The sequence below is a fragment of the Falco peregrinus genome, chromosome 4 (assembly GCF_023634155.1).
Source record: "Falco peregrinus isolate bFalPer1 chromosome 4, bFalPer1.pri, whole genome shotgun sequence".
Taxonomy (NCBI): domain Eukaryota; kingdom Metazoa; phylum Chordata; class Aves; order Falconiformes; family Falconidae; genus Falco; species Falco peregrinus.
Window position 1 is genome coordinate 88,633,786 of NC_073724.1, and position 22,235 is coordinate 88,656,020.

Below are 22,235 nucleotides of genomic sequence, written 5' to 3' on the forward strand. Positions count from 1 at the left end.
ACGTCTCAGGTGAGGGAGTGGCTGTGTGAGGTACCATCTTGCCTTTTGGAAAGGTTCTTCCTGTTTCTTAGGAGCTCTGCTTCTGCCTTGCTCCTGGCCAGAAGTAAAGCTGTCATGCTGGCATCAGGATAGCTGAAGGAATAATGAGGCATACAAAGATGATAAGTTGAGGATCCCAGCAGTCATGAGTGTCACTTATTCAAGACAGTATATAAGGCTCAGCATCCCCTAAAGACCCAGATTTCCTTCACTGTAGCCTTCATTATGGGGAAAAGAAAATAGAAAGAAAATTTGGGTATAATGTTACTGCTGATCACTGAATCATGAAATAAGACATTCATCTAGAGATCTGGACAGACCAGAGAGCTGGGCAATCACCAACCGTATGAAATTTAACAGGAGCCAGTGCTGGTGTCTGGTCCTGGGATTATCTGGGACAGGGTAATCCTGGTTGTACATACAAACTGGGGCACAAGAGGCTGGAGAGCAATCCCGTGGGAAGAGATCTGGGTGTTTGGGTTGGTGGCAAGTCAAGTACGAGTCAGCAGAGTGCCCTGGCAGCCAGAAGAGCCAGCTGTGCCCTGGGGTGCATGAAGCACAGCGTCGCTTGCCGGTGGAGGGAGGCGATTGTCCAGCTCTGCACCACACTGGTGTCCACCTTGAGTTCTGTGTGCAGTTTTGGGTGCCTCAGTGCGAAGACATCGAACTACTCGAGTGTGTCCACAGGAGGGCGACCAAGATCGTGAAAGGTCGAGGATGAGATTTAGGAGCAGCAGCTGAGGTCACTTGGTTTGTGCAGCCTGGAGAAGAGAAGGCTGAGGGGTGCCCCCACTGCGGTGTACAGCTTCCTCAAGGGGGACAGCAGAGGGGGGGAGGCGCTGATCTCCTCTGTCTGGTGACCAGCGATAAGACACAAGGGAATAGAATGAAGCTGCACCAGGGGAAGTTCAAGCTAGAAGTCAGGAAAAAGTTCTTCACTGAGAGGCTGGTTGGTCACTGGAACAGGCTCCCCAGGGAAGTGGTCACAGCACCAAGCCTGTCAGAGCTCAAGAAGCATCTGTGTGATGCTCTTGGTCATATGGTTTAGTTTTAGGTCGTCTTGCGAGGAGCAGGGAGTTGGACTCAATGATCCTTAATGGGTCCCTTCCAAGTTGAGATACTCTGTGATTCGATGACCTTAGTGTAATTTTGTGTGGGGAAGAGAAGTGGCATGTTTTGTTTTGGGTTCTTTTTTGTGGTTTTTTTTTTTTTTTTCTTTTTGTTCTGTTTTGTTTTTGTTGTTGTTTTGGGGTTTTTTTTGCCCCTTACAGTGTTTGGTGTTTTGATACCCTTTATAATCCTTTAGGTGCACTCTATCACATTCTTCACCAAAGGCATGTTTTCTATTTAGTGTCAAGACTTCTGGGGAAGATGGTAGTGAAAAAAGGAGTCTCAGGGCTGCAGCTTTAACAGCTTTGGAGACACTATTTATTTTCATGTCCTGGGTAATTTAGGGCAAACTGTGTTTTCTCTAAGGAGCCTTCAAATTAATTTTGAAAAATTATTTGGATTTATAGCTCTCCCGGATTGAAATGTCATCTGATTTGACTGTGAAATATGGTAACAGTCATCATCTCACTTAATCTTCCGGCTTCTTTCTTTGTGTTTGCCTAACCCAGTCTCTCAGCAACACAGCTCAGTGAAGTAAGACGTCTCTGGCTTTGCCTGCACTGGTTTGGAGTCACGGAATGGGGCTGGGGTGGGTGGTTAGCTTTCCAGCAGTACTCCTTATAAATAAAAAGAAATACTTCTTTTTGCCTTTTTTTTCCCCCTTCCATCCTAAAAAAGATAATCCATCCTTTCTTAAAATTACTTTTTTAATGTTCTAAGTGCTCTGTTAGCATTCTCTTTGTTAAAAAAGCAAAAATCAAATCAACTTCATCTTTTTCTAGTTAATGTACTTCTCTTGTTTCTTTGTCCCAATAGACGCTATTTTTAACACAAAGTTAGGTAGATGGAATATACACCAAACAACCATTTTTTCAGGAAACTACTTCTTTAAAAAAATTGTATTAATTTTTTTTTTTTTACAAATCCTTTTGTGATTTGACTTAAATACCACCCCTCCTTTCCTCAATCTCCCAACTCGCTTCCCCTCAATTTCTTGCCTCCAGCTTGTAGAAGCTAGTGGTTTTGCCTTCTTTTGCCCAATAGTTTGTCTGTTTGAAGACAGAGGTGTGTGTTTCAAGATTTTCCATGCTGCTTTTTTTTTTTTTTTTTGGATAAAACTCAAGTCCTAAAATTAGTCATAACACACAGATTTAAGGTTGAGTTTATTTGTGATACACATGCTTGCAGAATATTTTACGTAACTAAATATCACTGTTTGCTCACCCAAATTACTTTTCCTTTCTTAGTACAAACAAATTGAGTTTAAGGGGAAAGTTGAGAATAAATATCTGCTAATTAAAATGAGAAGCTGCTAAACTTAAACTAGCTCATCTGTTTCAGTTTTTTCTTTATTGCTGACAATACTACTTTTCAATGAACAACCAACTCATTTGTAGCAAATAGTCCTAGTGCACAAGCTTGCACTAGGGTGCTTTGTAATATATTATAGGTGTTTTATAGTTCTGAGCATTCTCATCTAGAGGGTATTAAATAGACCAGGGGTCCTCAAACGTTTTAACCAGGGGGCCGGCGCGCGGATGCAGTGGCAGGCAGTCATCTGCGGCTGCTTGGTTTCCCCCCCCCAACCCCCGGCGGGGGCGGGGAGGGTCTGTAAATACGGGGGGCCGGATTGAGGACCCTGGGGGGCTGTATCCAGGCCGCAGGCCGTAGTTTGAGGACCCCTGAAATAGAGGGAAAAGGTGTCCCTTGACTTCAGTGTGTTTATATGAGACCCTCAAGGCCAGATTCTTCCTACTTGATAGTTAGGTAGCAGTCTCTGAAGTCTGTGGGAAGAGCGAGAATAGGTTCAAGAAGCCAATGCAGCCCATCAAAGACACATACCACCCTCTCCATCAGCTACATCAGCAGCCCACGGGGGCTTTTGTTCACCCCATGCCTGCAGTTCAGTGGCATGGGTGGACGCTGAGCCCTTGTAATGGTGTTGGATAGTCTGATGAATATTTTTTTTACAATACTTTCCTTCTGCCTCAGAGGGTTGTTTATGGTGTCTCAGCACAACCAGAGGAGTGTAGTTGCACACTGTGCTACCTCTCCGGGGAGACTTTTGGGATGAATCAGTCTCCCATCCTTATTGTATGCAAGCAGATGGGGGAGTGACCAATTCTGCTGAGAGCTGTAATTCCTTATGTGTTTTGGTTTGCAGGGATGGAAGATGGCTTGTTGATAACTCAAGTGCATTTAGAAAAATCTCTTTATTGTTCTCAAAACAAGACTTGAGACTGAATAAGGCTGAATAATGTACTCCAGTGTGCGAACAGGGGCATGTGGAACATTGGTGGCATGTTTGTTCCAATAAGTATAAGGAGTGGGATTTTAAAACACTAAAATGGTTCTTGAACAGGTGTATTCAATTAATGAAGTTTCTTAAGGCAACAAAGGTGATTATGAATTGTGATTTAAAAGGAGGTTTTGACAGGCTAGCTTTTGGCTTAGGTTTCTACCTCTGCCTTGCTTTTGATGATGAAGAACTAATGCATATTGACAAGGAAAGAAGTCTATAGATGTTAACCATGCTGCCTTTCAGTTGTTGAGCCACATGGATGTATAAAATGCCCTGGGTTATTATAAATCTGTCCTAGTCTCATGTAAAATGCACATCAAGTAAACAGGCTTCATGTGGCAGTACTATATTTAATCCACCCAAACTGATGTTAACATTTAATTCAGTTAAGATTTTTTGTGGTAAATGTGCTGGGAAACAATAATTTCAGGGTAGAAATGCTGGCTTTGAGGCTTTACTTTGTATAGCTGGCTTTAGACATTTGATTTGAGTTAGGCCAGCTTCTGGTGCATTTAAAAATTGCGCAAAGCCACAGACACTCAATTTCTTACTGTATGTGTATTCAGAAAAGTGAAAATCCTGGGTAGATGAATTTTGGTATCTAGTTACATCTGAGGGTAACATAGGAAATTATTTCATTGTTCTGGAAGGTGTCCTCCAGGTATAGTAGCTGATATTCAGGATGGGGATTCAGCTTGCTCTGACTTAAGGGTGAAGCTCAATGATGGGTTTATAGAACCCTAACTTTAGGTATCTAGGATAAGATTAATAGCTCTTTAAAGTGAATTCCTGGAATTGCTCAATTCAGTATAGACTCCGCTGATTATTAACTAACTCTCCGTTAGCTACGATAGGAGCTTTGTCATCCAGGGCACCTAAAATGTAGACCAGTGCTGTCAGCTTCCTGAATCAGGTGCTGAATCAAGTACTTTTTCTTGAATTTATAACTTCTGAAAGTGGTCATCTTGAGAGGGAGGAAGCTGCAGTAGGCAGATCTGCTGTCCTGGAAAGCCTGCTGCAATTCTTAGTAATTAGAAATTGGCTGGAAATGAGACACTATATTCCAGCCAATAACACTGATTACTAGGATTCTGGGTATGCTTGCAAAAATGTCTAATACCATAATTTTTTGCTGATTTCTTGGTTTTAGTGATGATATAGACCACAGAGTCTAATTATTTATTCTGTGGAAAAATACTTCCTTGGGGAACATTTCATGTGCTGGGCTTTAAGTAAGTGTTCTCACCTAGTACTATGAGGCAAAGGCAGCAGAAACTTATAAACCATCTGTTCTTTATTTTATATTTTTTATCACTTCCTTTTGCTTTGACTATTTTCCAAGGTAAAAAATCTTTGTAAACATTTTTGTATACTCTTACCTATTCTTGCTGTTCTTCTATTACTCTGCAGCGACATCTTGTAAATGAAGTGACCAGTGTGGACTCTTGAAGCACCAGTCACGGATATTTGGGACTATTTTCAAAATTAATGCTCATTTACATCCCTTACAGATCCCACATTTTGTATGTTTGCTGCAGCAGCAACACATTATACTTTTTTTAAAAAAAAATCCTCTCTAATGATACTAAGATCCTTTTCCTGTTAATTTGGAGCTGTCCGTAATTCATGAATACTTAGATGCTTCTGTGGTTTTTCTCTGGTGTGTGTTTCTTTGTTTTTACTAACACTGAACTTTTTCTAGTCACTGTACTGTCTATTTAATACCTTGCTTGGCTGGCTGTGCAGTGCCTTGGTGATCAAGGCAGGGAACTAAGCAAAATTTTGTGCTGTCTGTAAATGTTCATGTTTCACTACTTTACACTTCTTTTCCAGTTTAAGAATTGCACCACAACATTTTGAAAGAGAATAATGAGGTGCTTTTATTATCTATTAACCTTTTCTCATATTAAAAATTCCTATTATTCCTTCTTACTCTTTTTACATCCCTTAGCTTTTCATCTCATTGCATGACTGGGACATAAACATAATTGGTCTTTTCAGTTCAATGACTGAACTAGAAGTAATTACGGGTCAACCTGATGTTTTAACTTCTTTGAGCAGAAGTACTTTAGTTCAAATTTGTTTTAAAGTATTTTTTTCATATTAAATAAAGAAAAAACCCAAAACATGAATGGCATTTCATTAAAGTTAGTCCCTGAATGTAATTTCCACTTTTTAGGCCAGACTTAGCAGTTCACTTTGACCTGAATGCAGAGGGTTCTGCTTAATATGTTTTTAAACAAAAAGCTTTATCCATTGTCTGCAATTTCCTTGATATTCTGTAAAATTGGATAGATTTTGAAAAACAAAACACTTAATTTTTGCTGTTTTCCTTCGACCTATTATTTTGAGATGGTTAGGTACTTTTAATAGGTTGGTGAGGCCAAATACTCCATTGGAGGAACTGTGCTTCAACTGCGGTTAAGATTTGTATTGTTTTCTTCCATTTTATATTGTTTTCTTCCAGAACCCTGTTTACCCTACTTCCTATCCATACTTCTGAATGTAGTGTATCCTGCGTCTTGGCTGGCTGGGGATATAGAGTTTACTGGCATGTAATTTATGTGGAACCAGCTTAAAGCATAAACCAATCCTTTTCATCTTTGAATCCTTCTATACAGCCGCTGTTTTTAATGGGAGGTTGCACAGTTGTACTGGAAACTCAGTTCTTGCAATTTGTCAGAATTTCAAGATGAATATTAAAATTGGGCCTGAAGGCATATTGCTTTTTAGCAATTTATTTGAGCCCTGCTGCTTCTGACATCAGTCAGCTCTCTGCTCATCATTGAGATTAGCTGTTTCTAATTGATTTCAGAAAACTAACTTTTAATATTCATGATGGCCTTGGAAAACAGAATGTGTTGCCAGACTTTTGCAGTATGGTGGAGAGAGCGTGTAATTTCTCAGACTTGGACATATTTTGCTTCCTTTCTTGCCACCCAGGTTTTTTTCAGAGTTGTTATTGAGACTTTTCTTCAGGGACTACAAGAACTTCAGGGAATGTGAGAACTGCTTACCTTCCACAAGCCACAAGAAGAAATGAGAGGAGCCCTTCTCCTAAGGAGTTTAAAACCTTGCAGTTTTGGGTTTGGGCACTCGAGTCTTCGGTCTTTTTGAATATCATGTATGAAGAGAGACAGTCCCAAAGCTGGGAATAGTTTAAATATCCAAGTACTGGGTTTTTTTCTTATTTAAATAATATAACATGAGTTATTTTTTATAACTGACTTGATTTGCTCAGAGTTTAAGGTCTTGAGCTTTATTTTAGTGCAGAAAAACTTATAAATGCTAGTGGAGGTGTTTCTCTGATGCTGTCCTTCCTGTTTACAAAACCCAGTTTACTGCACTTCTGCCTTGGTGGATGTCAAGAGATGGTTTCTTTACTTATAGCCTCAGGCCTCTTTCAGACACTTCTACCTCAGTCTTTCAGATTTCCAAAGGCCACTGACCTTTTCTGGGCTTCCCTCTGCTTCTCTTTCACCATCTTCTCTACTTTCATGAAATCATCTTGCTACTGCTGTGTTGGAAGACTTCTGGGATCATGGGGTCAGCAGTCACCTCCAAGGCTTTGGCTTGTTCCAGACTTGGGGTGGTTTCCCCTGGTTTCAGTTACTGCTACGCAAACTTCTTTCCAGTGCCTTGTTCTTAGCCTGGATGATTAAATTTTCTTGTTTGCTTTATAGGAGTACTCTGGAGCACAGCTGATGTTCCCTTAAAGGGAGACACTCCTGCTTGACTTCTCCTTTTGGTAAACCACAGGGATATGAAAGGAATGGATTTGTGTTTGTAAATGCCTACATAAACATTATTTTGTAATAAACAGAATTTACATAAGCCAAATTTCACATAGTTTACACATTAAGTTTACTTAACTGAACGGTCTTGTGTAAACACTTTAGTCTGTGTGAATCTCTTCTATAGGTATATCTTAACTCAATTGACTACTAATTTTAATAATAATAATAATCTTCATTATCCAGGAATAGGTAATGAGCTTATATTAGTATTGTGAAATTATTTGTGTGAGAAAAAACAAAAGAAATATCACTGAATTGCTATGTAATGTGTGCGTTGCTATCCTTAGGATTCCTCTCAGCACACTTTACATCATATTTATCCTTAAGATGTGCAATAATTTCTTGGGTTTGGGTGCACTTTGAAATTTCCTTTGCATTCCAGCTGAGTGTTAACTTGTTAACAGTATATACTGATGATGGTGGGAGTTCAGACACATTTGCAGATGTCTTTATTGAAGCACCTTCCTCTGTGAGCAGAAGCCCACTCTTAAGAGACATTGTATTTTAAATTTTGGCCTTGGTATTACCAGAAGGGTCAGTGTGTAGCACTGTTTCAAGATGGGGGAATGGCATATCCAGATACTCCCCATGCCCTGTTTGCAGTCTAGTGCAGGGCTGACGGGGGTCCTGGAGTGACATCTGTGAAGATCTCGAGGCCTCTTGTTACCTCTGGGAGGTATAAATATGGCTGGAAACAGCTCAAGTTCCTGTGCTGGCCTCACGAGCATGACTCAGCTTTGCATGGGTAGCTAACTCCTGGGATGGATTTAGTTTTTCCTTAGCTGTGAACTGTCTGCTGTTTCATGCAGATGCTGATTAGCCTCTAAATGACCAAGGCTTTTTGATGCTTCCAGCCTGAGCAATACCCAAACCACAGAAAGCGAGGGGAAGTGCTTTGTATTCCATTTTGTTCAATTTTCCACTCAGGTTTGGTTTGGTGTGTTGTTGGTTTTTTTTCTTTCTATATTCAGGCAGCTTAGAAACAAAACAAAAACTGAAATAGCAAATTAATATGCTGCGGAGAAAAAAAAAAAATGGACAACAGCAATTAGTGTGCACTTGCAATGCACTTAGGGTTTTTCCTCCACTTAGCATTTGCTCGTTTTCCCCTGCCCTCTGATAGTGACGAAAAAACATAATGAAGCTGAGAGCTCTTTGGGTAGCTTTGGGTGTGACTTTCAAGTTTTAAGCTCCTTATCTCTGGCTTGATGTGCTATCTCCCTTTCCCTAGAGTATCTAGAGATGTTGAAGCTTTAAGTTTCATTATGAAAAAGCAATAAAGCATTTCAGCTGGGAGGCTAAAATCTGTAGATAAATCACTTGGGATTGAGCTATTACAAGAAAGCTGAACACTTTCCAGAAGAGGAAAACAAGGGGATGCTTAAAAATGTGACCATTCTGGGCTATATTGTACATTTTAGTTCTAGTTATGTTTGCTTATTTTCCAGAGATTTTGAGCTTAAGCAGATTTTTTTTTTTAAATAGCTCATGGAAAATGTCTTATTTTCTTCCTTTAGTTTTCTAAATGTTTCTTTAATTTGTGAAACGCAATAAGAAGACTTGCATAAAAGCAAATACATTAAAAATATCTTTTATTTCAGTGTCTGAACTTATGGTATAGCACTGGTGAAGCATTTGGGGTGTGTGGAGAACAAGCACCGAGGATTTCCAGATTTCATTCTTCGTGCAGTTTTATGCTTACCTATTCTCTGATGTTTTTTTCTCTTCTTATTTTAAAAGTGGTTAAAATACCTGGAGAAACCTTAAAAAGTATCCCTTGGTGCAGTTCCTGTATACCAAATAATTTTGTAAACAAAGCCATTGGTGTAAAGTCTGAATACATTTCCTGTCTCTAGTGAACAAGGATCCCTGGCTTCAAGCAGCCAGATCGTGTTTAAACAGGCATCTGTTACAACAGATGAAAAGAGAATGGCACCTAAGGCCATTAAATATATAACTAAATGTTTTCCTTTAAGCACAGAAGCCATCCCATCTGAACGACATGTAATGAGCTGGTGAAGCCCGAGCTAAGGGCATAACAGTGTGAAGTAATGTGCTTAACAGATCTTTCTGTAAGGACTTTACAAAGAAATGTGCAGGCCTTGAACTATACACAGCGGTTTCCAGTTCACATTTACAAGAATGGTTTATTGGTTTTGCTATATTTAAATGCTGATTGAAAGATAAATTCCTAATTCTTCAGTCCAAATTCATGGAACATTCCCACCCTGCTTCTTGTAACTGTCTCATTACCAAGTTATACTCCTGAAGGAATAATGTCTTTCTGTTAGCAGCTGGTTGATGTTGGACACATGAGGTCAGATTTAGGGAACTGTAGATTTCTGGCAAAGTGACCTTTGCTAGACACTTTTTGCATCTGTTCTACAGTTCAAGGCTGGACATGTCATAACTGGATTGCTTATCTACCTGGATTCTGTTTTCACAGAACCACAGAGAGATTTGGGAGCTGGAAGGGACCTCTGGAGGTCTTCTGGTTTGACCTGCCTGCTGAAGCAGGGCCATCTAGAGCAGACTGCCCCAGACCATGTCCAGACAGCTTTTCAGTATCTCCAAGGATGGAGACTCTACAGCTGCCTCGAGCAACCTGTGTCAGTGCTTAGTCACCCTCACAGTAAAAAAGTGTTTCCTGACATTCACACAGAGCCTCCTGCGTCTCAGTTTGTGCCCATTGATTCTTAGCTTGTCACTGGGCACCACTGGAAAGAGCCTGGCCCCGTCCCCTTTGCATTGCCCCTTCAGGTATTTACCTGTACAAACAAGATCCCCCTGAGCCTTCTCTTCTCCAGGCTAAAGAGTCCCAGCTCTCTCAGCTTCTCCTCATATGTCAGATGCTCCAGTTCCTTCATCATTGGTGTAGCCCTTCACTGGACTGTGTGCAGTATGTCCATGTGTCTCTTGTACCGAAGAGCCCAGGACTGGACACAGTACTGCACGTGTGGCCTCACCAGTGCTGAGCAGGGGGACAGGATCACCTCCCTCGACCTGCCGGCAACACTCCTAATGCAGCCCGGGATACCATTGGCCTTTTTTGCCGCAAGGGCACGTAGCTGGCTCACGTTCAATCTGTTGTCCCACAGGACACCCAGGTCCTTCTGCCAAGCTGCTTTCCAGCTCGGTGGCCCCAAGCATACACTGATGCCTGGGGTGGTTCCTCCCCGGGTGCAGGACTTCGGACTTGTTGAACTTCTTGAGGTTCCTGTCAGCTTGTTTCTCCAGCTTGTCAAGGTTCCTCTGGATGGCAGCACAGCCCTTTGGCTATCAGCCATTTTGTGTCATTGGTAAACTTGCTGAGTGTACACCCTGCCCCATCATCGAGATCATTAATGAAGATGTTAAACAGGCCTGGAGCCAGTACTGCCCTTTGAAGTACACAGCTAGTTACTGGCCTTCAACTAGAATTTGTGCCACTGGTCACCAGCCTCTGGGTCTGACCATTCAGCCAGTTTTTAATTTACCCCACTGTCTGCTCGTCCAGCTCATAGTTCCTCAGCTTCTCCAGGAGGATCTTGAGGGACAGTGCTGAAAGCCTTACTGAAGGCAAGATGGATGATATCTGCCTTCATCTCCTTATTCACCAAGCTGGTCATTTCATCATAGGTTATTGGGTTGGTCAAACCTGACTTCCCCTTGGTGAATCCATGCAGACTGCTCCGCATCATCTTGTCCGTCCAGTGCCTGGATGTGTTCTGGGAGATGCTCTTTCATTTTTGATGTGTTACAAGGGAAGGCCACCTAAATTACCTGGGCTGGACTGTACTGCAGAGTGAGGTCAGAGTAGACCTTATACCTGTTTCTGTGAGGTAACCGCTTTTGCCCTGTCTTTTAGTTAAGCCCATTTATGCAGGTGTGCTGGTGCACTGGTGCAGGAGATGCTGTGTGGGACTAACCCTTTTCTTCCCCCTCTTAAGACTTTCTATCATGGGGGCCAAAACTATGCATACATTACTTCATTACTTGTGAGCTTGGCAACAGTGAAATAGGAGAAGGCCAGCAAAAAGAGGGAAGCAACATTTTAGTGAAGGAGACAGAGCTAATTGTTCTGATTATAAATTCTGTATTGTACTCAGGCAAATATAATAGCCATTTATTACTCGCCTTGCTTTTAAATCCTTCTCTGCTTTTGCAATTTATATTTTTGCCTGACTTGGCTCATCTTGAAAAATAACAGTGACAACTCACGGTAAAGCACCAATCACCTTTGACAGTGACACTACTGTTACAATGTATTTAGTATGCTGAATCCAAGAAATTAAAAGTACTGTAGAAAGCTGCCCAACTGATAGCGCTGCGATTTGTGCGGAAAAGTTCCGGTAGGCATGGGAGCATCAATGACCCCAGCAGTCTACTCCCACCGCTCTGGTGGAGATGCATTCATCTGTGGCGTTCATATGGACCCACCTGTATGAGGACAGGGAAATAGAAGGGCAGATGGAAAGCAAGGGAGGCAGAACGTGTTATCCTGCTATTTGCCAGAACTCACTCACCAATGTCTAGAAGCACAGAGAAGTTACAAAACATTAGATCTGTTATGTTCATGCCCCAGGCATCAGGTGTGGTCCCTCAGAGGAGAGGTGGGGATGCTTTCTCTCTTTATATCACCCTCTCTTAGTTCCAGAAAGGTATTTTAAAAGTATCCATTCAAAGAACAGGAAAACCATTTCCTCGTCCATTTCAGATTCTAAGCGATGTTTCTGCATTGCTAAGTCAATTCAGGATGGGCCATACGAAGTGCTATTAGTGTAATGCCTGATAATAGTTTACAGCAGCAGCAGGTGCCTTAATGCAAATACCATGTTGTAGGAAGTGGAGCGTTTTTCAATAGCTGCTGTGTTGCTGCTTAGATATAAACTATTATTTTCTTGATCAGCAAATGTGTCTGCGTTTTTCTTTGAATTGGTAAAGGAAGCAAGAAATGTAGCCACGAAGTTTTGGGAATTGCATTTTCTTATTTATTGCTGGTATGATAAAATATGTTAAGATTAGGCAACAGGCTTTAATTGAACTCTCTATGATTTCATTTTACGGATCATAAGTCTAAACCCATTGTGCTGAAGGCATATAGAATGTTATTGGCAAAGTTAGCCTATTTGAAAGAGAAAAGTGCTTTCAGATTTACACTGAGTTTAATGGTGATTTTATTTCCTTTCAAGATGTTAAGCTTGTTCTTAATAGGTGCTGCCCGAAAGAAAAGTTGCAGTAGTGCCGCAAAACTTGGCTGTGTAATTCTCATCGAAGTAATTTCCAGATGTGTATATACATATATGACTATGTGTATGTTTTTAGAAGCCAAATTCTCCTAGCATCAACGTGTGTGAAAATCCCAATTTATGGCAACGCCTATGTGGTGGCAGACTGAACAATGTCCTCTTGTTCTCTCCTTCATTCTCCACTCAAAAAGCCCCCTCTTTTGCTGAATACAGCAGGAACATTATTGCAGTAAGGGACCATTTTTCTTCCTATCCAGACATTCTTTATTCCCTGTGATGTTATAGGACTTGTGTTGTTTGTATTCAACTTTTTAAACTGTATATGCTCACTCTTTCCCTGTGCCTACTGTGTTAAAAGTGTTTTTTATTCCTACTAACTCAATTTCATTACTTTTCAATATACTGCAGTATCTGGCTCTGGTAACTCTCTCTTCCAAAATCAGCAATGACTTCTTCTTGGCTACTTGACAGCGGTGACAAATTTCAAAGTAACTTAATCTTCTAAATTAAATCTGCTTGATTTATTTATTTTTAAGGCCTTTTGTCTTTCTTCATCCTTCTTGATTTGTCTCCTGCTTTGTCAGCGTATGAACCATTAGCACCTGAGTTCTTCTAAAATTTAAGAATTTTGGTATTCTTGTGTTACCTTAATGGTCTTCCAGTGGTTCTTGTGACACTTCCTTTGTCACAGTATTACACAATTTCTTCTTGTTTGTTGAGAGTTCAGCATATTTAGTGTGATATATAAATAATAATATTTGGGGCAGTGAGCATTAATTTTTAGAAAAGGTACTATGTAATAGAAGAAAAGATACCGACTTTGGTCGGTAGATGAAAAGAATGTGACTACATGCAATGAGGAAAGATTATTAGACATTACTAGTAAAATCCAAAGTATGTGGCTGGAAAATAGTTTTAGGACAATTATATCAATTTCATTTTTGATTATGTCTGCATACAGGTTCAAATGTCTTCAATGAATAGACTCGAAATATTCCACTTAGTTTAGTTTATCGCAACTTTCTGTAAGCATCCGTAAGAAAGCATGCCTTCTGTGTAAATGTGAATAATAAGGTTTAGGAAGTAATTCTCAGTTTAGTATAAGCAAGAACAGCTATACTGAGTTAGCGTAAAGCTTATGAAACCATGCTGAATCAAAGGAGTGTAATGGCAGTAGCAGGTACTCAAGAAAGGAGTATAAGCAGCAGACCTCTTGTGTAGCTTCCTAGTGTTGGATTTTGAGGACTTGCTAAGTTGAAGGTTTCGGATATTGTATTTTGTAGTATATACTGCATCTATTTGTGATAAATTTCTCAAATACCTTTTTAGACATTTGTACTTCTGGTCTCCTCAACATCCTTTGGGAATACTTTTGAAGTCTGAATAATGCATTGCATTTAGGAAAAAACACTTGTTGTTTGCTGATCATTTCCTTGGTTCCCTGAGTTCTCATGTTACATGGTGTATCTAATAAATAATGAGAGTACATCTTCTCCATGATTCTGTATAACTGAAATAGAAGAGAACCTAAATGGACAGCTTAGTTTCTCTCTAATTTGTTTTAGAGAAAAATTCTAAGCATTATTGATATTTTTTGCATATAATGCATTTTGTCTTTTTTCATGTTACCACATATCTTCTTGAAGTTTGTTAAATATAGGTAAATCAAAGATAATATGTAGCTTAATCATCATGTTATAGATGCTGTATTTACACAAATACATGTCTTCCAACTATCCACTTTATTTTTATAGCACTAATAATAATTGATCTTACATTCATGTGATTGTCAGTACGTAATTTAACTTTTAGACTGTTGAAATGCTCTGAACTTTATTAAGTTTATTATGCTCTGAATTGAATAAGAAGTTGGGATGTAGGAATTTCTGGTACGTTTACATGCATCAGCAGTGTTTGGTGACATGATTTGATTGTCGATACATGGGTGTGTGGTACGTTTTGAGATGGCCTTTGGTGTCCAACCTGGCTTATTTATAGCTGCTGTTCTGGGTGATATGGTCCTCTGTCATATTTACCTGCCCCATGATGATGCTTTGGATACCAAAGGGCTTCTCTGTTGGTACTGATAACTATGTGTTAACAACTGAACTAGGGCCTTGATTTTGGGAGGGGAGAGTAGGTGAACACATGGGGGATTTCTGTGATCAGTAATATTAAAGACATGAGTACTATAAATAAATATTACTTGAAAAGACCAAGATTGTCAGGAGTCTTCAACAATAAATGCAGCTGCTGTTGCTTAATTGCATTTCACAACATCTGGTTACAGGTTATCATCAGTACTGAGCAAGGGGGAAGGATGGATGCAAAATACAGTGTTTTGGGTGGACTTGTCCTTACTTAATCTGTATTATAATGTCATGCTATATAATAGGAAATAATCTGGTGGGTGTGATTGACCAAATAAGATTTCTGAGTCCACTGAAACCTGGAAACCCCAGCAAAATGCTGATTGTTGTTGGAGCCAGGGTTATATTATGTTTTAATGGCTTTTCTGGGCTTCATTTGATGACCTGGCCTAGAAAAACATTTTGAAGTAATAAAGCATCTGTTTGGCTCCAAACTAATGAGAGGAGCATTGCTCTTTGCATTAACTGTTCTTTAGGAAGAGCTGCGGAGAGCTGCTAATAAACCTTATTAAAAAGCTTAAGCAAGATTGAAGGAAATAGAAAACAGAGAAACTATTCCATTCCATGTGAAGTGAGTACATGGGGGGGGGGGGGGGGGGGGAAGAAAGGGAAGAAACTCAAAAGCAAGCCCACAGGATTTTTGCCTCCCCTCCATGTGACTTGCAGCTTGCTGCACTTCAGTTACGTTGCCTCTGAGATACGTTAAAGTGCAGCTCAGTTTAATGAAGAAGTGGATAGGACAAATCAAGGCTAGAGACTGTTTACAGCAGAGATTAGGTAAGTAAATGCAGCTGTAGATAAGTGTTTATTAATATTGTGCAAATAATACAATATTTAGCCTGTAGCATTTAAAACAATACTCAGAGCTATCATTTTTTGGTGGTCCTTTCTTTGTTTTACTTAAGGAATTTGCAAGTGTGGGTGGTATCTACCATGCAATAGATTTATGCATAAGACTGATAAAGGATTTAATTTTATTTTTCAGACTTCCTACAACAAAACAACTAACTTTCCTTTAATTTCGTGTGCTTATTTTGTTTTAAGTTCTTTGCTTTGTAAGAAACTGCTTCATCTATTTTAGTGCAGTGCTCAAAATAATTTCAGTGGGAGTTAGCTGATAGTTTCTGGTACCTTCCTGTTATTTTAATTATTTTTCTGCTGGTGAGGGAGAGGGGAAAACAGCTCATACTCTGAACCTCCTAGATATAGCATTTTCAGATTTCTAGAATCCAACTCTAGACCACTGAAAACTCCCCAGCATCAACTTGTTCCAGGAATTCATTCAACCGTCCTAGTAGGATATAGTTTCAGCTGTTTGCTTGTGTTCTCTGTGTCTTTTTATAAAGATTTGTATGTGTTCTTATACCGAGTTTTATATAGAAAATTCTGTTTTAAAATTTATGTATGTTTAAATTTGTGTAAACTTAATATTAATACACAAGATTGAGAAATATGATGAAAGCTTTTTTGTTAAGATGTCCAGTCTTTTGACTTTGGTATGTTTTTGCCTCTAGCAATTGGAGTGGACCTCACAGCTCCTATAATGCTGTTATGAAATAAGATTGCAGTCTTAATCAATTAGTAATTTTCAGAACAGTCATTTTAGCAGTTTCAGTGCCTGCCATTTGAGTATTTAAATCTCAGTGCACAGACAAAGAGCTGAGAAAGAGAAATGATCAATGTGGATTGTAAAGACCTATACCAAAGCCTCATTTGAATCTTGGGAACTAAAAAAGGAAAAGCAAACTCCTTTGTTGATGGTAATGTATTAAAGAAAATATTTTTAAGTGTTTAGTATCTTGTGATCTCTAGGGTGTGTCTTCCTTTTGCACCATGTTGCAGAAAGACTCTGCATTAAATACTATAGTCTATCATGATATTTACTCTGTGGATTAATCAGAATGGCGTATCTTTTTCAGATAATCACTCCATTTAGGAGGCTGATATTGTGTGCTGAGAACAGAAAAGAAATGGAGGACTGGATAAGCTCTCTGAAGTCTGTTCAGTCCAGAGAACACTATGAGGTAAGTTGACATCCCTCTTGATGCAACCTGTTCTAGCTCAACAGATCAAGCTACAGGACACAGAACTGGAGTATTCACTCTCCTTAGTGTGACAAGTGTGTCTGATATCAGAGTGAAGCTTCAGGTTAAGACCTCGGCTAGCAAAATGAGAGCCTATTATCACACTTTTGTTTAGAAGTTTGGAGGGAGAACAGGCTAAATACCCTTTGGAAAATACTTTTGATGAACATTGTGTTGTTGTCCCCTGTAATGTGGAACCGTAGGTAATTTCAGTCACCGTAGCTGTGTTCTGTACTTGCAAATTTGTCTTAACTTCTCCTTTACTAGACCGCACAGTTTAATGTGGAACATTTCTCAGGGATGCATAACTGGTACGCCTGCTCCCATGCCCGACCTACCTTCTGTAACGTGTGTAGAGAGAGCCTCTCTGGAGTCACTTCTCACGGCCTGTCTTGTGAAGGTAAAGTAAACGCTTTCTTCCCCTTGTTTATAATGCTGTGTATGTGGACAGCTGAAAGTTTAAGATGAGTAATGATTCTGAAAATAATGAGTAAGAAAAAAGCCTGAAGGGGAGCGATCTATTTACTAGGGTGACTTTCTTTTGGGCAGAGGGACTGCTAATGATCTGGCTCACCTTTTTCGTGCTCCAGGTGCCTTTTTCTAACTCATCCCGATAAAATGGTTCCTTCTGCTACAGTGACTAGGTTGGAATGAAAATGACTAGTTTGCAAGAAAAGTTAAGGTTTATTTAATTTTCTTGTCAAAAATGTGAAACAAAATAGTCTTACTAGTTTGCAGAATCAGCATTCCTCAGGCAAAAATTCATAATGGTAGTTTCTGCCAAAATCTGTAAAAAATCACGCTTTGTTCAGCGCTATGACCTCTTCCTCTCCAGTTCTTGTTTGCTCTGTTGCTGCTGCCTGATCCTGTTGCTGCTGCCTGATCCTGCAGTATAGGCAGGACAGATGAGGACAGATTTACTGCTTTAAAAATTCTGTCATGCAGTGTGGGGGTAGAGATGTAGATGCCTTTGCTTTTTGATGGTTCAATAGATGAAATCCAACACAAAGAAAAAGGAGGTGTGGCTAAGACTTCAGCATCAAGCTTATCTGGAGGAATGATATTTCTCAAACAAATATTTATAATACACCTGAAACAGCTTATTCTGCTGCAGGTTCTGTGAAAAAGTGGTAAAAAGTCTGCTTGTGTTAGAATCCAGTAGAAAAGAAAGCATCTGTGTGACCTTATGATACATGAAATTTAGAGATATTTAATTACCGAAATAGCTAACTGTCTAGAAAAAAGTTAACAGTTACACCATTCAAACCTTGATTTTTTGGGGTGCATATTACCCAGCTGCAAATGCATTTCTGTTATTGATGCTGTTATAATATTTGAGTTCAGAGCATAATAATGTGTATTAAGGAAATCTTACAAAGGAAACATTAACCCATCGTCCTGAATTGTCCATGCTTTTAATGTAGCTAATGGTGCGGTTGCCAAGGAACAGGACAAACCCTTTTCATAGAAATTAGAAGTCTCATAGTTACTTCCAACTTTTCTGGTGTACGTTTTTCACTGTGTATAAGTAGTTTGGACAGTATTAAGGCCGTTACGGTATTTTTGATGTCTGATATTCACAGATGAAAGTATCACATGCTTAACTAAAATGCTGGTTTATTGCCTTTGTATACAAATACAGTTAAATGTGCTCAGGCAAAGGAAAAGAAAGACTTCTTTCCTTTCATAAAGAATTTATCCTTTCATAAGTTATAGTTATATTAAAAGGCTGTTTAGCAAGAATTATTCTTGTAAGATTATCAGTGTTGATGGTTATAGTGCATAGTTTTCTGGTTTCTCAGTGTCTTGTTTTGCTTCTAAGTATGGTGTTAATTTCCAAGGTGTTGGCGTTAACTTTACATTAAGGAAGTTTCCTTAATTTCCAGATTTGGAGTTTGTTACCTTTCTGCATAACTTGTTGCAAACTAATGCTACATTTGCCCACATTTCTGATGCCAGTTGATCATTTTTATGAATGGCTTATAAAGGTAGTTTGGATTTTCTTTCAGTGGTCCACAGTTTCATAAATGTGTAAGACCTGGACTGGTTTATATGTAGATACTATGATATTCTTTTATCTATTAATATGTTTACTTCCTCTGACTTCTTAGCTAGTAGTTTATATGTATTTTTTTCCCAAGTATTTTTAAAAATATAAGGAGAACTTTAATTACGCATCTAAACTAAATCACTTGACAGTTGACTCTCTTATTGAAATACTCATACTTTGTCCCTGATTCTGTATACCTGTAAAAACCTGTTGTAACCATTCTTAATTTCTTCATCTAAGTAGTGTGTTTTGGTTTGATACTACTTCTATCTCTGAAATTCTTACGTGACTGAGTTCTTACTCACTTACTTCTGCCATGTGCAATTCCAATGCGTTTCACCATCTATTTTTTCACTTACCCTGTGCTAGCAATACACGCTGTTTGAGGAGACAGTGTAGGAAGTATGGAGTCTTAAGATTACCTAGATGTGCTCTGTGCTACTTTTTCTCGTTACATCTTTTAAAAAAAACCTGTTTAAATATTCATGGTCTGGTATCTGAAACCTCCAGCACTGCTTTACACTGAGAATCCATTTGTATCTATACTAAATTCAATTATTTGTGTGGTCATTGATCCCAGACGACTCTATTATGTCTTATATTGAGAAGCATGAGAGGCTTCTTCTCAAGAGATACTGGAGCTCTTCCTCCTCTCAGTGGTTTGGGTAACTGGTGCACCAAGTCATGTGGAAAGTAGCTTAGAGTCTTTGTGTATTCTGATTCTAGGCTGTTAACTGTAGGTTAAAAAAAAATAAATGTCACTGCTGAAATTTCGCAGGTTAAAATCCTTTAAAGATCAGTCCTGTAAAATTTTATTCTCTTAGACCTGCTGTTCTCCAGCAGTGGTACGCAACTGTTTTTTTTCAGCCTGCAGCAAACCGTGTTACTTTTGGACATAAGATGGGTGCCTTCTTTTTTCAGGGCACCTTCCCTCCCAGTAGCCTTTGGCAAACGTTGGAACAAATTAATTGCAGGCCACCCTGAAGATGCTCCTGTAACTTTTGTGGAAGCCAGCATAGGAAAAGAGGGTATGTTAATACCTTTGCTAGGGAAAAGACTATAGTGTGAACTTGCATCTTTGCAGAAGTCAAAGAATCAATATGTATATCAAACTGAAGCTGTAAATTCGTATCAAACCATTCTTTCTACTGCTAAAAAGCCAATTGACTTTTAAAAAATTTAATTATATAGTCCTTTGAGATGCAATGCTATTCCTCCCACTAGTTCCTTCTTCTGTGTCTTCTCAAAAAAAACACCCTGCTGTTCAGATGTTGTCTGTGTGTTGTGTTGCTCTAGCTAGCTCTAAAGGACTGATCTCCACAACATTCATCCACGGTCTTTACTAGGACAGAGAAATTACAATTTTTTTTTGCTTTTTTTGGAAATTACTTCATATTAGCCTAATCAAGTTAGGCTTTTGTTCTTTATGCTCCTCAAATATTTCTCTTACTCGTTTTGGCTTGCTATGTGCTCAAGAGTCTAAGCCTAAGAAGTTGTCAGGTAAACACAGGGATGCATGGAATGTTTAGGCATAGAAACCAAAGAACTATAGATCATTATCTACAGAAACTCCTTCAAAGCTCTGTGGCCTAAATTACTCTGTATTAATACTGCATTTCTATCCAGTTCACTGCCTTTATGATTATTCTCAAAGACTTATTTCTTCATGTAGTGTTTTAATTATCGTGACTGAATCTTGGTTGTCAAATGTCAAATATACCTAACAAGCTGGAGACTGCAGTTTAAATGAGATGCTTTCTCCTGTGATGAATTGCATAAACAAACAATATTGAAAGAACACTTTAGGATCATGAAGTCAAGCAATAAGAAAATACTGGGATTAAATGGCCTTTGCAATGCCCTTTGTGCACTTGGTCTTTTTCCGTTATGATTGGGGGTTTTTCTCCCCCCCATAAAACCCCGTTCTTACCCACTGAAGAAGGTATTGTACGTGCACTACTTGGGTAGCCATTGTCCCCAGGATTTTTGCTACATTTTCTGCACAGGCTTGAGACTAAAAGTGAATAAAGCAGTCAGGAAGAGGAAAGGATGTTCACTGTTAAAGAATTAAGGAGTAATAGAAAACTGTTCTGTGACGTTGTATCATGCTGTGCTCTTCTGTAGTCCTGGGGAAATCACTTAAGATTTTTGATCAAATCAACAGTTTTGTGTTGTTTATAATCTGGAACTGCTATCACCGCTATCAGAAAGGCTGAATTGTTCTATAACTGCAAATAATCAGTTGAAGCTGTTCTGAAGTCACTGATACTTTGAAGATACACAGTATTAAAAAAAAAGTCTTAATTGTTGTAGTACTGAGCATCATCATCATCATAATTATTTTAAAAGGTCAGGAAGAAATGAATATTGGTATCTAAAAAGCAGTATTTCATCATCTTCTGATAGATCAGGCACATACCTGTTGACAATTATTATGAACCAGGATATGGTACATCTGCATACTTACAAAGAACCATCCATTGCATGCAGTGAATGAGGGTCCTATTGTCAAAAAGTGTATGATCATATGACTGAAGGCTTTATACCTGCATATGGAACCTATATTGCAAAGCTATATTGCAAAGTTAAGTTGCCTGAGTAACTTTGTAGTACTTGACTTTGTAATGTCATTATTCTTTTAGTACTCTGCACTATTAAATTTGCAGGGTTATTTGTTTGTATAAAAACTGCCAAGAAACTGCTGAATTTTATCCTTTATAGAGTAGACATAAGCTTCAAATTGGAGTGAAGTTAGCTTGCTGTTTTCATGTGAGTTGCTGTTTTCACTGTGGCTTGTCAATCCATCATGTGATACTATTTTTGGAAACAAAACAGCAGGTTTCTTGAAATACCTGAAGACAAATGTCTCCATTTTGAGAACTTAAACAATAAATACCAGCTCAGGGATGTTCAGATCAGTTTCAAAAACTTTGGCTTTGGCCTTTGAAGGTGGGAAACAACAGTCTGAGCCAGTTCTTTGAAGAGCACAGAAAAGAAAACCATTCATAAAATAAGTGGTAGAGTGGTAAGTTTGCAGGGGGAGGGGGGAATTGAGTGTCCTGCCAATGTAGTTGAATTAATTGAGGTGTTCAGAGTGAAATGCCTTTAGACAGAAATGCTCTATAGCAAAGGAGTGTATTTTCAGTGCAAGAGATCCTATGATGATGTTCAGGAATACTGACTTTTCTTCACTGTAGATAATAATACCTCTAGATTTAATCATTGTGTCTGACAGCAGATGTTGGTACCACTGTGACAACTGTTTGCTAATTAAGTGATTCTCTTGGTTGGCTTTCTGAGAGACCTGGTTCGTAATCCAGCTAGAAACATTTACACAGGAAATTAAGATTTAAAACATCATTCTACAAATATTCTAGATTTAATTTGGCTAAATTTTTCCTTTTCTCATCTTTTAACATTCATTTGCAAAGTAATGGCAATTGATGTCTAGCAGTATGTCTACATGTTTCCGGAA

At 39.0% G+C, this 22,235-nt stretch overlaps 1 protein-coding gene across 4 annotated transcripts in view; it reads left to right on the top strand.

Moving 5' to 3' along the window:
• DGKH (diacylglycerol kinase eta) overlaps positions 1 to 22,235 on the top strand; it is a 174,179-nt gene that overhangs the window by 92,465 nt on the left and 59,479 nt on the right. For 3 of the 4 annotated variants that reach the window (XR_008746865.1, XM_055802293.1, XM_055802294.1), the window contains 2 exons: positions 16,546 to 16,650; positions 16,978 to 17,110. Coding sequence is in view for 3 of the 4 variants with exons in the window: in XM_055802293.1 (XP_055658268.1) it covers positions 16,546 to 16,650; positions 16,978 to 17,110 (238 nt within the window). In the remaining variant the exon portion in view is untranslated. The remainder of the gene's footprint in view (positions 1 to 16,545; positions 16,651 to 16,977; positions 17,111 to 22,235) is intronic. The other variant, XM_027777239.2, reaches the window with a different exon arrangement.